Raw genomic sequence first — 14,367 nt, 5'->3', positions numbered from 1 at the left:
GTGTATTTTTGTGTTAGATATTTGCTCCCTTCTAAAGAAGGTGTATTCAAACTGACTGTTAAATAAATAATAATAAATAATAATAATGTAAAAATGTTAAAATGTTACTGTATGACATTATGCAATGAGATTAAGACAAATGTAAGGTTTAAAGATATAAACCATATAAACAAATAAATAAATAAATAATTCTTTAATCAAGAAACCTCGAGTGTAAGAGTTTATTTGGATACTTGTCACTGTGAAACTCTGTTTTACAACCCTACAGCTCACATTGACCTCTCTTGAGATAAGCCTCGCAGCTCAGTCACTCTACCAACTTGTGTAGTACATGCTTGTACCAAAGGTTGGCTTAACTATTGCCAAGAGGACAAGGCTGGTACAGTCTCTCACAGGGTACTGCATACAATCTTGCCTAACAGAAACTCTGGGGCTCTCACTCACCCCACCCAGTCCCGCTCTTGCCGCAAACCAGGGCAGTCATGCCGATGCACACAGCACCATGAGCCCCTGACCAAGGGGTCTCTCAGGAGAAGCAGAAACCCAGAACAGAGATGGAGAAGACACCACATCTTATGAAGGTATTCCCAAATTCAGGAAGACAAAGGCCTCGATGTTTGTTGAACCCAAGACTTTTGTTTGAACCCAGAACACAAGGAGAAACCATTTTGTACAGTGTCATAAAGGGCACATAAACCCTCCCACCATCCTGATGTCTTAAACAAACTACTTAAACTGGTCTTGAATGTCGTGTCATGTGTTGCGTTTGTTACACTGTCCACTTATTTTTTTCCCTCAATTGGCCCTCATTACGACCCTGGCGGAAATCGAAAAACGATGGCGGAAATGCAATACCGCCATCGAATAGCGCTCGGTGCGACTATGACCCGTCACCGCAAAGTACGAAGCCATTAGCGACACCGTAGTGAACGCCAACGCTAACTGCACCAAGCACGCGCGCGCGCGCCATGCCAAACCGCAAACACCACCATGGTGCAACGGTACGCCAATTCCGACCCTAGCGGACATGTACCTAACGCCATCAGGCATGGCGGAATGTACCATTCCGCCATGGCGAGAAGTACGGCATCGCGAATCAACCGTAAACGGCCCCACTGAGTGCCTGTACACCGCTCCCTGCCCACAAAGTACAACTCCCCGTAGGTGCAATGAAGCCACAATGCAACCATTGAAATGTACAAGTCACCCATGCATGCCAACGAACAAAAGAAACACAACAGGGGCCAATGGGAGCTGCAGGGCACAGATGGCACGAATACAGAAGCCATCCCAATGGACATGACCACAGTCCCCCACCAAGAAACGCACGCAAACACAGGCACCTGTGACCAGCAATATACCGAAAACCACATCATTCAACCAGTCCACCTGGCTGACCGGCATCTGTTACACAAAACCCAATCCCCCGCCCCTGAGCATGACAACATTCAAACTGGCATATTGGCAGCCCCCATCCCTGACCTCACTGGGCTTCGTAGGCAAACGCGCACAGCACAGTACCACGCAACTAAACCCCGAAGCTGGAACCCAATGCAGATCTCCTCACAATACATCGCCCCCCAAATAGGCATATGCCACATCACTTGCAAAGAAAAACGCTACATGGGCCAAATCAGAATAGATATTTATGCACATCAAAATCACCAAGCACATACAGCCATCAGGCCATGAAATCCAAAACACCAATCACCAATGTGGGCTGCTTCCGCAAGAAATGACCAGCAACTACCTGTGTGTCGCCCTGTTCCCCCATGGTACACAGAGCCACATTCACGTCCGAAAAGGCAACATGGAAGCGCACAGAACCGCAGGGCCGTCCCAATGGGGAGGCACTAGTCCAGCTGAAAGGCCGAAATGTTGCTCCGAGCCACCAGTACTGCGTAAGGGCATGTGGGCCATTGGCGATCGTCCCATAAGATCGTAATGCTGCTCCACTGATTAACACGAAGCAGCAGGTGTCGGGAGTAAAATCCATCTGCAGGAGTGGCATACAGATGGCAGTGGCAAAAGGGGAGGAGATACCTGTCAACCAAAAGAAAAGAAAAAGAACAGAATGGCCATCAGAACTACATACCAACAACTCACTTCAATGATCACACGAAATCCACAGCCATATGCATGCTAGCCCACTCCAAAGGAACATCACCACCCCAAAACCACTTGCGACTCATAACCATCTATATCGAGGTGCAAACACCATCGCAAACGAGTGTCTGAGGGCGCCTCGAGACAGGGAGGGCTCAACAAGGCCAGATGGACGATGGTCCCACTATGGCAGCCCTGCATCACATAGCGTAGGGGAGGCGGATAGATCCCAAGAAGCCCTGTACATGGCAAACTCTGTATCAAATCACCTGCCCATGCATCCATCCATCATTCCCTCATCCCGGGATCAAAATGCCTGAATAATTACTCACATGACATTAGAAACATCCATTGAGTCTGTGCGTTATGCAGCCTGCTAAATCCACAGTGCCCCAGCCCGTAATTCCAGTGTTGTGAAGTAACATGTATTTGGGAACGGACGGCCTCATCGCCCACGTAGCTATTGCGCATCCCAAACTATTCATATCAATCATTGCTCCCTCGCCATGGGCCCTGTCTCAAGGACATTGAACAATAGAACGTTATATTTGCAGTCAGACCTGTGGGCATCTCCTCGCCGCTAGCTGGAAACCGAAAGCGCCGCCCTTCGAATTCCTCATTTGCAACATCACGTCGAAAAGGCATCTGTGGCCGTTTGAAATCACTAATTATCCCATCGAGTGCGGCTGTGTGTGAAAATGGCAACTGCCTTCACCCACGAATGGGACGCCCCGCCCGTCGTTGCAACTCGGTACAGTGATGCATGAGGGCCCACCGTTACTCGAGTACTACGTCCCACTGACCCCTCACAAGTCTGTTCGCGACTGCACAGATAGTATGTGAAACAATGGGACCACAGCAGAATGAACATATCAACCAATCTTACACGGCCATCGGGTACTAATACATGATTGCAATAGCAAGATACAATTCCCCGAATTGCAGCGTTGTGCGCGGGACGTGCTCGGCCAAAGGGGAGAGCAGTTTGCACAGGTGGAATCAATCACCACAGGTGGAGGCCATACAGCCTGAAAACACATAAATTGCACAGCCAGTCTCCTCCCACAACCACACCGAAATGCTACCGGCAGGACTCGCGATGTTGGCCCTGGGGGACCTGATAGCACTGCAAGTGCTCCGACTCCAAGAAGTAGACGAACACCAACTACAACCAGCCGCACGGAGGAGACGCAGGAGGAGGAGGAGGCCAAGGCAGGGCCAGCAAGGCCCACCAGCACAGCCACTACCACCACGCAGGCAGCCCGCAATTCAACGCCTCCGAGCACATCCGTTCAACCTCACTGATGAGCAGATCCACACCCTCTACCATCTGGACCGGGACACCATAGCCGCCATTGTGGACATGACACAGGCTGACCTTGTCAGCATGATAGATAGCCCAACCGCCATCCCACCCCTACTGAAGGTGGTGTCTGTACTCCACTTCCTGGCCACAGGCACCTACCAGCACACAGTCGGACAGTTGCATGGCATTTCTCAGCCACTGTTCTCACGGACACTATTGCAAGTGCTCGATGCCCTCCTGAAGCACGCAGACGACTACATCTCTCTACCACGGTCGGAGCAGGAAATTACCAACACAAAAGTGGGATTCCATGCACTTGCCGGCATACCGGGTTGCATTGGTGCCATCGACTGCACCCATGTGGAATTGGTCGTCCCACATGCCATGGAGGCCCAGTACCGCAACCGAAAACAATTTCATTCCCTGAATGTACAGATGGTGTGTGACTCCAACAGGATCATTACACATTGTTGTGCCCGATTCCCTGGATCAACCCATGATTCTATGGTCTTGAGGAACTCTACAATACCACGCTACATGGAACGACACGCAGGGAACAGATCCTGGCTACTCGGTGAGTCTCATTACATGCATGATGATGTGGGGTATGTGAATTGGCAATGAACTGCCAGGAAGGGGGGGGGGGGGGTGTGCGTACGTATCAATGGCATTCCACATCATACGTTTCTCGTCCACATACAGGTGATGCTGGATATCCACTGAAGAGATGGCTCCTCACACCAGTCCGGAACCCACGGGACCAGCATGAGGAGGACTACAACCATGCCCACTCACGTACCCGTGTAGTCATAGAACAGGCATTCGGGCTACTGAAGACTCGTTTCCGCTGCCTCAGCAGGTCTGGCGGGGCACTCCTGTACCGCCATGAGAAGGTTGCAAAGATGGTGATGGCATGTGTCATGCTCCACAACATGTGCGTACGTAGAAATGTGCCCATGCCCCCTGACGCAGAACTGCAAGCACCTGATGATGGTCATGATGAGGGTGGGGATGTGGCAGCACCTCATGGAGTCTGCGAGGCACCGGAGGGCCGTGACATTCGTCAGCATCTCATTGATGTATGCTTCTAGCACTCACGCCTGGTGGCTGATGCATGGACACGGGACTCGTGGCACTGCGTGTGTCTGGGACATGCACAATATGGACTGTACGCCTATGATGGCCTAGTACACAAGGATCAATGTCCACACTTCTCATTGGTTGATCGTGCACTTTTTATGGCATATGTGATATCATGTTGAACACCCTATCGACCCGCCACCCAAGTGAGCCCAACACACCCCCTCCACCCTCCTACCTCCCACCCGAACACCAGTGTCCAAAGATGCTCATTGTCAGTGGGCTGTCGCTATTGCATGCCCCCTCTGCGGGTATCAGGGGCACCCCTGCCTGTGGAGCGCAGGTTCCTTCCAGATCTACGTTGGGGGCTGCCCTGGACGGAACTTGCAACGGATGATGTGTCTGCCTGCTCACGTCCATGCATGTCCCTAAGGGTTTGCGAGAGCTCAGTGAGCACACGGCGCACTGCGGCAAGTTCGGCACATACGTCTTTGGACGTCGCATGCAGTTCCCCCCTCAGGCTATCGGTGCTACTCTCCATTTGGACTCTCAGGCTCTCGGTGCTACTCTCAATTTGTGCCCTTAGCGTCTCTGTACCTCTCTCCATTTCTGCCCTAAGTGTCTCTGTTGATGTTTCTATGTCTGCCTTGGTGCCCCCACATTCATCGGCATGGCCCTTGAGGAGTGTGGCCATTTGCTGCTGTTGGACGATTAACTTGTCGAGGGACTGTTGCCTCTGCTGGGCCATGGCCATTTGCGGTGGTGTCACAGAGGGGCTGTTGTCCTCATGTTGCCTTGCCACAGGGCTTGTGGGGGATGGCCAGTCGTCGTCTTGTGGCTGCACCTGCGTGGTATCCTCATGTTGTACGGGAGGGGACAGACAGGGGGATTGGGACAGGTCATGGATGGATCTGACCTCGACATCCCCGTCTTCTGTGTCCGAGCATGCTGCCATCAATGGGGTGTCACCTATGGTGCTGCTGCCACCAGAGGCAGTGCCTTCTGTGGCATCCATTGGGGGGACCTGTGGTGGTGGTGTTGTGGCCATGCTGGCTGCTGGGGTGCCTGTTGATGTTCCCTCCTCTGTGCTGCCACCTGATTTGTGCTGCTGCCGTGTCTTGATGCGTGCAGCTGAGGTGGAGGGTCTCTGGCCGTTGGTCTTGGCCCTCTTTGCAGGTGTGCTGGTAGGGGTGTCCTGTAGCTCGTCGTTTGGATCGGACCCTGTGGTGGAGTAAAGGAGGGCGAGGGTTATTGATGGGTCAGTGGGAATTGGAATGGCATTGTATCACATGCATTGGGGTGGTACCTGAGGGTGATTTGGGTCGGGGTCTTGGAGGTGCTTTGATTTGTGTGTGGAGTGAGGGTGCAGTTGTTTGGCAGCCTGCAGTTAGGGTGTGCCTGCTGCACGTGTAGTGCGTGTATTAGGGGTTTTTAATTATTTATGTATTTATTGTGGGTTTTGACGTGCGCTTTCAGGCCGATGTGTGTGGACGTTCTCCTGGACATGTGTTTCTGTTGCACTATGTGGACGCATGGTACTTCACATGGTTGGACTTTGTGGATTTGGCATTGTTTTATCTGGCCCTCCTACCTGAATCTTCGGATGTCTGCACTCCTTTCTCCATCCCTCCGACTCCCTCTATGCTCTCCATTCCGATGGTGGAGGCACAGATTTCTTCCCAGGGGGTCAACTTGATGGGTGATTCAGGACCTCCCCCGGTGGCTGTGGCAATGTTGCGGTTGGCAGAGAGTATGCTGCGGACGCGTATCCGCAGGTCGTCCCATCGCTTGCGGCATTGCTGTGGGGTGCGGGGTGCGGTCCCCACCGCACTTACCCGCTGTGCCACCAGAGCCCATATGGCCTTCTTGTTTGCAAGTGCCGTCCTGGTCATTTGCGTGGAGAAGACGACGGCTGCATTCTCCTGGAGGGTCTCTGTTAGCACGGTGAGTTCCTCACGGGAGAAGTGGACCTGCCGCTTGCGGTCGCACGCTTTCTTCGCTACTTTTCCCATTTTTCGTGGTTTCGCTAGGGTGGTTGACGGGTTGGGGTGTGTTTCAGGGTAGTGATTTTAGTGGTTGTGTGGTTTTGGTGTTTTTATAGGTGTACGCCGGGATGTTTCCCGTTCCGGGCCCATGTTTTAACTTCCGTTTCCGTATATTTCCGGCCACCGTACTTTCCGGTAGGCGCACACTGCGGTGACCGCTAAGTGGGGTGGCGGTATTGCACCTAGGGCGCCGTACGGCGGCGGTGTGGGCCGTTTTGGGGTCATTTCCGCCATCGCGGACTTTGCACTTCCGCCGTGGCGTGGTGCTCGTGCCCGATGGGTCGGAATGGGCCGTACTTTGCTCCTTCGTACAATGGCGGAAACGCTATTTACGCTGTGGCGCTCCGGTCAGTCGCTTTCCGCCAGGGTCGTAATGAGGGCCATTGCCTTGAATTTGGTGTCTTCCAAGAAAGTGGTCCTTTGGGCCTCTCAAAATCAGGGATGGACCCTAATGGACAGACTGATATGGTAGTGAGGAGGCATTCATATGGTGTTTAAATGCAGTGCTGTCCTCTGATGTGCTTTGTTGTGTGATGATAGACTTTCATGTGGAGTGCTGTGCTAAAGAGCTCTGTGTTGTTAGTTCTACTAGACCGTAAAGCAGTGCGCTAGAGTAACATTTCACTTGCTCTGCATGACTATTGTATACAAAGCTCGAGAATCACTGTTGACACCCCACCTGTTTGTTTGTTTGTCAAATCCCTCCTTCTCCTCTGAGCGTACACATGAATGTGTAAGCTAGTGATAATATTTCTTCTTTCCTTCTCTAGGGCCTGTATGAGCGATGTGAGAGGCTGCGGCCCACCCTCTTCCGTCTGGCAAGTGACACAGTCGACAATGACGAGGCTTTGGGTATGTGATGCTCGCTAACTTCAGATTATCAACCATAGCTGAATGCGACTTATGTCTCCTGAACCTTGAGAGCTGCCTGCTGAGGGCCATGTTGGATCAATTTTGTGAGTTTTGTCCCCCCCACAAGTTTGATCTAGATTAGTGGCCTGAATAAAAATATTAGTCGCGGAGTAGCGGCAGAGTAGCAGTCTTTGGCTACCTTACTGCAGCTACCCTTGTTTCCTGCATCAACAGTCTGCTTTCCCTCTCTACTGAAGTGCTGGTAGGAGGAGTATCTACAAAAACCCCTACCTTCCGCGGAGCGGCTGCGGAACAGTGGCAGAGTAGCAGTCTTTGGCAGTCTATGGCCGCTATGGACACCAGGGACGCTGCTCTGCTAAGCCCTGCTACAAAAGAGAAAGGACGAAGCCTTCGGAGCTTGCGACCCCGCGTTGAGGAGAAAAAGAAACAACCTATCTGCGGCGGAAAAGCTGTCACCAAACAAGGTTTGTTTGATGGTTTGATGGCCTCCCCGCCTCCCTCCACATGGATATGGGAGGATCAAACAACTCTCAACGGCCTGACACTGGTCTGGCGAAGTCGACAGGAGAACACCGAAAGTCATGCAAGCCGACAGGACTGGCAATCACTTGGCTGCCCCAGCTGTCTCTGTTAAAGCCGGCCACTGACCTGGCAACCCACTCACAGTCACAAGAAGCCAGTGCTGAGGCAGATTGCGACGGCGAACCAACCCCGGACATCAACATCTTGAACGGCCATACACCTGCGAGAACTTTGTCAACGGCGCTACCATCGATCCAAGACTTACCGGCGACTCATGCCTCCAACGGAGACCCGCCTACGTGCTCTTCCCCTGGGATCGCTGACTTTGTGCCGCCTGTCGGAGGAGAGACGGCGCTGAGTCGCGAGGGAGGGGCTTACGTGTAGCTGCGGGAAGGCGAGGAGGAGGAGGCGTCGTTGGAGACCGGGGGTGCTACCCGGGATCAAACAGTTCACCATCTCGGGCAACTTGGGAAAACACATCTACCAACTGAAAAAACAACAATGAAGAAAATTGAAATGGGAGGAGAACCCACGGCTTTAGGTGCGGTAACTCAGCCCTCAACAGAAAGTCCCTACACAGATAATGCAACGCAAAAAGAGAGTGGGCCAGAAAACAGCACGCCCCATGAGGCAACCGACGGCCCGCAATCCAGGGTATTCACCCCAACCCAGGCACAACGGTGAGCATAGATATGCATGCTCCACTGGCAGACTCGGTGACCCCGACAGCCCTAATTAGCGAGGTAAATCCACCTCAAACTCACACGACCATTTCTAATAGAGAATCCGAAGACTCAGAGGCTTTGAGCAGCCACTCAGACCACTCACTCATGGGTGCAGAGAGAACGGCTAGAGGAGAGGGCCCCCGCCCAAAAAAATGGAAAAGAGGCCCACGCCCAAAAAGATCATGGCCAGCCTCAATAAGCGGCCAGCCCCACCAAACAAAGAAGCCCCACGCCGCAGAGCAAACTCAAAAAGCAGTCAGCAAACTACTCCACCAAGAAACCAATAAAACTCAAAGAGGGATTAAAAACAGCTTATCCCAAAGTGTCTTTGACAAATACCCTGAAAGACTTTTTTGTTGAGCAGTGCAAAAGAAAATTTGACAAGATCAGCGAAATTAGTGACAGCGAAATGCTGGAAGTTGTTTTCGACCCGGAGGAACACACAGGGCCTCATTACACAGAAGGCGGTGATCCAGGGTGCTATTAGCACCCTGGACCATGCCGGTAAATTACCGGCACCGCCTTGGCGGAAAGGGGATTTACCGCCCCTTTCCAAGGTTGGTGGGGCGGTAAATCCCCCTTCCGCCATTGCCCTTCCCCATTCCCATTTCTGCCCCATAGGGCTCTATGGGAATGGGGAAGGCGCTAATTACGGCACCGCAATTTTGCGGTGCCGTAATTAGCTCCGAGGTCCCTTAGCAGGTTGGTTTTTAACGCCTGCAAAAAGCAGGCGTTAAAGCACCTACCCGCTAAGGGACCTCGTAGTAAGGCGGTAATGGTTAACGGTCACCGTTACCATTAACGGTGGCCGTTAACCATTACCGCCTTCCGTGTAATGAGGCCCACAGTGCCACAAAGACGCAACCCAACACAAACCGGCTCCAATATGCTAATTACATCGCACCAGGAAGGATCCTTAGGAAATGTGCTGCCCTTCGAGCCAGAATTGATGTTGGGAAAGACACAAATTCAAGAGAACCCCCAACTTCAAGCAAACCAAGAGGTGGAACCAATGGGTAACTCCTCGATACCTGATGACCAGCGACCACATGGTGGCTCTTCCGCCCTGGTGAGCCAAAACTTGCCTAAAGACAAGACAGTCGGCTCATTAAACACGCCACTGCTTCCCACTGCAAATCTGGAAGGAAAGAATGCGGGTGCCCTCCCAGGTTCAATCAGGACGGCAGAAGAACAGCTAGGTCACCAGGGAATGCTGGATAAAGACCTGGCCCAAAGTCCCAGAGTGAAATCTAGCTAAACCATTTTGCCAATGAATCTGACGGAAGGGAAAAAATGTCTTCTTTAAACATAACACCACCACGAGCAAGATCTTCAAAAAGAGATTCCCTCACCTCCTTACCTTCCACTCCGCTTAGAGCTAGAAGACTTAGCGAATTACCAGAAACTACATATTCAGATTCGCCAAAGAAAAAACTGGACATTTTGACAATCATGTCAGCGGTAACAGTGGCACTCGCACCTTTCACAAAGCTATATGAGTCGATAAACGACACGCTAAAAGATCATAGCACAATTTCAGCAATGATGCACTCCAAACTTCTATACCTGGAGGGCTACATAACTGCTACGGAAAAAAAAACAGCAAGAGAGCAAGAGGGTCAAAACTTAAGCAAACCCAACATGGAATGGTGAGAGGAACCCCTGGATCAGAGGCCAGTAGTCCCAACAATTTCTCAAGCTGTGGGAGGCCAAACACCACCAAATTGGAAAGAACCAAATCAGAAAACGCATAAGTCGGCAAATAGACTGAGGGTGGGCGAAAATTTGACCAAAAACCTAGTTCAAAGGAAGGACAAAGTGCCTGAGAAAACTATTAACTCTGCGAGAGAAGCCAAAGAAAAAGGCAAAAATGGCACTCAACCATCTAGGCACCCATTGAACAACTGTGCATGTGATGATGATGTGATAAAACTGTCAGCGGACCCTGAAAAGCCTATTAACAATGGAAGTGATCCTTTGCTGAACAAAGACTTTGCAATTTCCATCCACTCTAAGACAAAACAAAAAGAAACTCAGATCAGGGAAAAACAACTGGTTTTCTGCCTACCACCGCCGGATAAGAGGTCAGCAGACAAACTAAATACTAAGCCTGGACTGAAAGTGAGGCCGGCATTGAGTCAAAACTGCACCACCACAGACCTTATGAGTACTAAAGATAGACTGCTACCCCCTTGTATTGCCTCAGTGGTGGCCACAACCCTCTCCGAATCACCAACAATGACTGAGGAATTCCTGTTGGACGAAGCTCTAATAAACTTAAGTCAACATCTAGATGAAATTCCATCTAACATATTAGGTGACACCCCGCTCCCAGTTAGCACAAAAGATGCGAGACAAGAAGATACAATGGACATAAGTGACAGGGAAGCGGAAGATCAACATCCTTTTCTGACACTGGAGGATCACTGCAAGAAGATAGCGCAAATTGAAAAATGGGGGCTTCAACTGACGCTGCACAAAGAACACAGGAAACTTGTTGAAGAGCCTCAGCAACATTACCACTCAAGCGCAATGACCTCATTAGCCCACAGCTCCACAGCTCCAAGGCTAAAACAAGGAAACCCCCCAGATAACATGGACAACCCACAAGTGCCACAGAGAAAGCGATCTACTACAGATGGACGCAGGGAACCAAGGAGAGCCCAAATACAAGAACTAGAGAACCGAGACAGAGGCATGACAATAAAATCTAGAGGTCATATCTCGGTGGGACCAAATCCATCTTTTAATACTTATACATAACCTCTAGAACTGTAAAACAGATGCTAAGAGACTCCATGGGAAACCTTCTAAAGCTGGGATAGGACCTTAGAGAAACAACAGATAAACCAAGAGACTATTCACCCCACGGCATCCCAAGAGCCCGTCAGCAACATTCAAGTTCCCCGAAAGGAAAAGAAATCATCAGGAGAAATAGATCTTCCTGCACAAGTCACCAAACCCAGAATCACCGATCACAATACCACGAGGTGCCAACCAAAACTCTCTTGACAACTGTAAGAAGGGTAATCGAAGATAGAGCCAGCGAAGCCCAACCCAGACAAGCGGACAGAGCAAGCCAGGTTGGAAAGCAAGGACAAGAAGAAAACCCAGAGGCATCTGGGAATATTGAAAGAGGACCACCTGGACCATTGAACTCAATAAAAAGAATATTCACGCAGACACCCGTAAAAGAATCAGAACAGTCACTTACAAAGGGAAAACTCCATTCCTTCCAGAACCTATGGGCCTGGCTTCCAAAGACTCTGGCGACAAAAAGGAAATAGCGACCCAAGATAACTCAGAAATCCGACTTGACTACACAACAAACGGCAACAAAGTCAACCACAAGATTGGGATCATGGAACACACGAGGGTTCTCCCACCTCACAGTTACGGGCGATGGAAACTTGGCTTCCTTCGACATCCTGTGCCTTAAGGAAACGTGGCTAACAGACAAACCTTCCTTAGATGACTTTTTGCCCCAGCGAAAAAGCGTACAAAAGACGGCCATCTTCAGGCTTGCTAACTGCGATACATTCAGGGAGAGGGATGAAAATGATAGAAATCTTGACAGCGACTTTCTTCCTACTGACGGTCCAAGTGAAATGGAACTACCTGAACGTGGAAACAGGCAACCCATCGGTAGTATCAGCCATTATTATGATCACTTACTGGAACCCCTAGGCCATAGCCAAGGACAATTTCCTGGACATGATGGGAAAAGAAATCGACCGCGTATATATAGATTATGAGGAACCGCATCTTTTCATCTGCAGGGATCGAAACGCAATCTGTACAAAGACGTCTACGTCGCTCTATGGTACCCCGGCAGAGACGCGCGGTAAAGCCTGGCTAACCCTGATGACTTCAAGAGGCTTAGTCAACCTTAATACTATCTACGCCTGCACAAATCGTATGCCAACATGGGAAGGAGGAGAATCATCGGCCACGATCAACTACATCTTCGTCTCAATTTCGCTGCTTAAGATCATCGCCTCTTTTCATACCATCAAAACCACTGCCAGTGATCATGACTTGCTGAGTACTACGTGGCCATCTTCCCATATAGAAAAAGTCATGCCCAACTCAGATCTGGAAGCAAACAACAAAGGGAATCGCCTTTCACTAAGTTCAAGTAACATCATTAGCCTAACTAGCAACTATGCCCAGCTTGCAGCATCCGAAAAGACAAATGCTCAACTGGACTATTCCCCTCTGCTGGCACAGGAAAACCCACTCACAATTATGACAAAACACTGGTCGTAAAAAGAAGACCTTTGAGAAAATTAAGAAGAGTGCTAGCCCAAAACAACACCGAGACAAACAGACAAGCATTATCTGCCGCACTTAAGCACTACAAGATTTGGCTAAAATCCTACCGTCTCACTTTATATCAAAACGACTCGGAGGAAATTATGAAGCAGGTCTGTGGCAACAACTCTCGCAAATTTTGGGTGCTGATTAGATCAACAGAGCGCACCACGAGTGACGCACTAATAAACAGCATAGGTGATGGCATACTATAAAACTCTCTTCTATGACCCGACCTTGGCACCAGAGAGCACATATGTAAAAGAAGCATCACCTTGGGTGGAGCTGCATAACAGACTTGACATTCTAGAACCCCTTAAGAAGCTCAAAAACTCAAGAGCTTCAGGCCCTGATGGGCTAACAAACATTCATTTGAAACAGCACCTGGAAGAATGGACAGCTTTTATCAGCCAAGTCTTTGAAAGATCTACAAAAGCTAAGGAACTACCACAATCCTGGACCTCTGCTGTAGTAGTTCCAATCTTTAAAAAAGGCAATAGAGACAACCCAAAAAACTTTCGCCCCATTGCCTTACTAGATGTGATTGGAAAGGTCTATGGGTCATTGTTATTATGCGGATTCCAGACTTGGTCAAGAGGAGCACCCTGCGACGACCCGCTCCAGTCTGGCTTCAAGAAAAATGTTGGTACCAGTACTAACATACTAACTCTGAGCATCCTTAAAAGCAAATCACTGGCAGGAGGTCTGCGAATTTTCATGGCTTTTATTGATCTAAGCCAAGCCTTTGACCAAGTAGATAGACCGAGACTGTGGGAGAAGTTAAAGACGTGGAAATGCCCAGCCGAACTACTGCAACCAATCATAGCACTGCACAACAACACCAGAATGCAAGTCCGCCTAAGCCATCAAGGGACTCTATCGGAAGAAATTCCCACAAACAGAGGGGTAAAGCAAGGTTGCCCTTTGGCTCCGACACTTTTCCTGGCTTATATGGGAGAATATAAAGAAACAGAGGCAAGGGTTAGATCATTCCAACCACAACATGGCCAAGAAAAAATATCGAGGATCCTTTATGCGGATGATGTCATACTCCATGACCAAACGGCCATTGGCCTCCAGAGACAGCTGTCCAACTTCGCCCAATACATTGCTGATAACCATATTGAAATTAACAAAAATCCTGTCTATGGGAAAGGGGAGAGGAAGAGCAGACAACTTCACCTGGCGTCTTGATGGCGAAATCATTGAGAAGGTAACAGAATTTAAGTACCTTGGAATCATGTTAGATAGCTCACAACAGGACAAGGCCATGCAAAACACCTTACAAGAAAAAATAAAAAGTTTAACATCGCAGGAAAAAGCCATCGACCAGAAGTTCGGCCGCTTCTCACTAGTGCCAGTTATCGAGTTTTATAAAGCAAAGGTTGTTCCAACG

The 14,367-nt window shown here is 49.9% G+C and overlaps 1 protein-coding gene across 1 annotated transcript in view; it reads left to right on the top strand.

Moving 5' to 3' along the window:
- GGA2 (golgi associated, gamma adaptin ear containing, ARF binding protein 2) overlaps positions 1 to 14,367 on the top strand; it is a 336,280-nt gene that overhangs the window by 193,044 nt on the left and 128,869 nt on the right. The window contains exon 9 of the mRNA XM_069647399.1: positions 7,308 to 7,389. Coding sequence (XP_069503500.1) covers positions 7,308 to 7,389 — 82 coding nt within the window. The remainder of the gene's footprint in view (positions 1 to 7,307; positions 7,390 to 14,367) is intronic.

The sequence above is a fragment of the Ambystoma mexicanum genome, chromosome 2q, assembly GCF_040938575.1.
Source record: "Ambystoma mexicanum isolate Mex_15411 chromosome 2q, UKY_AmexF1_1, whole genome shotgun sequence".
Lineage (NCBI taxonomy): Eukaryota > Metazoa > Chordata > Amphibia > Caudata > Ambystomatidae > Ambystoma > Ambystoma mexicanum.
The sequence above is the reverse complement of the archived record's forward strand: the minus strand, read 5'-3'. Positions and strand labels throughout refer to the sequence as shown.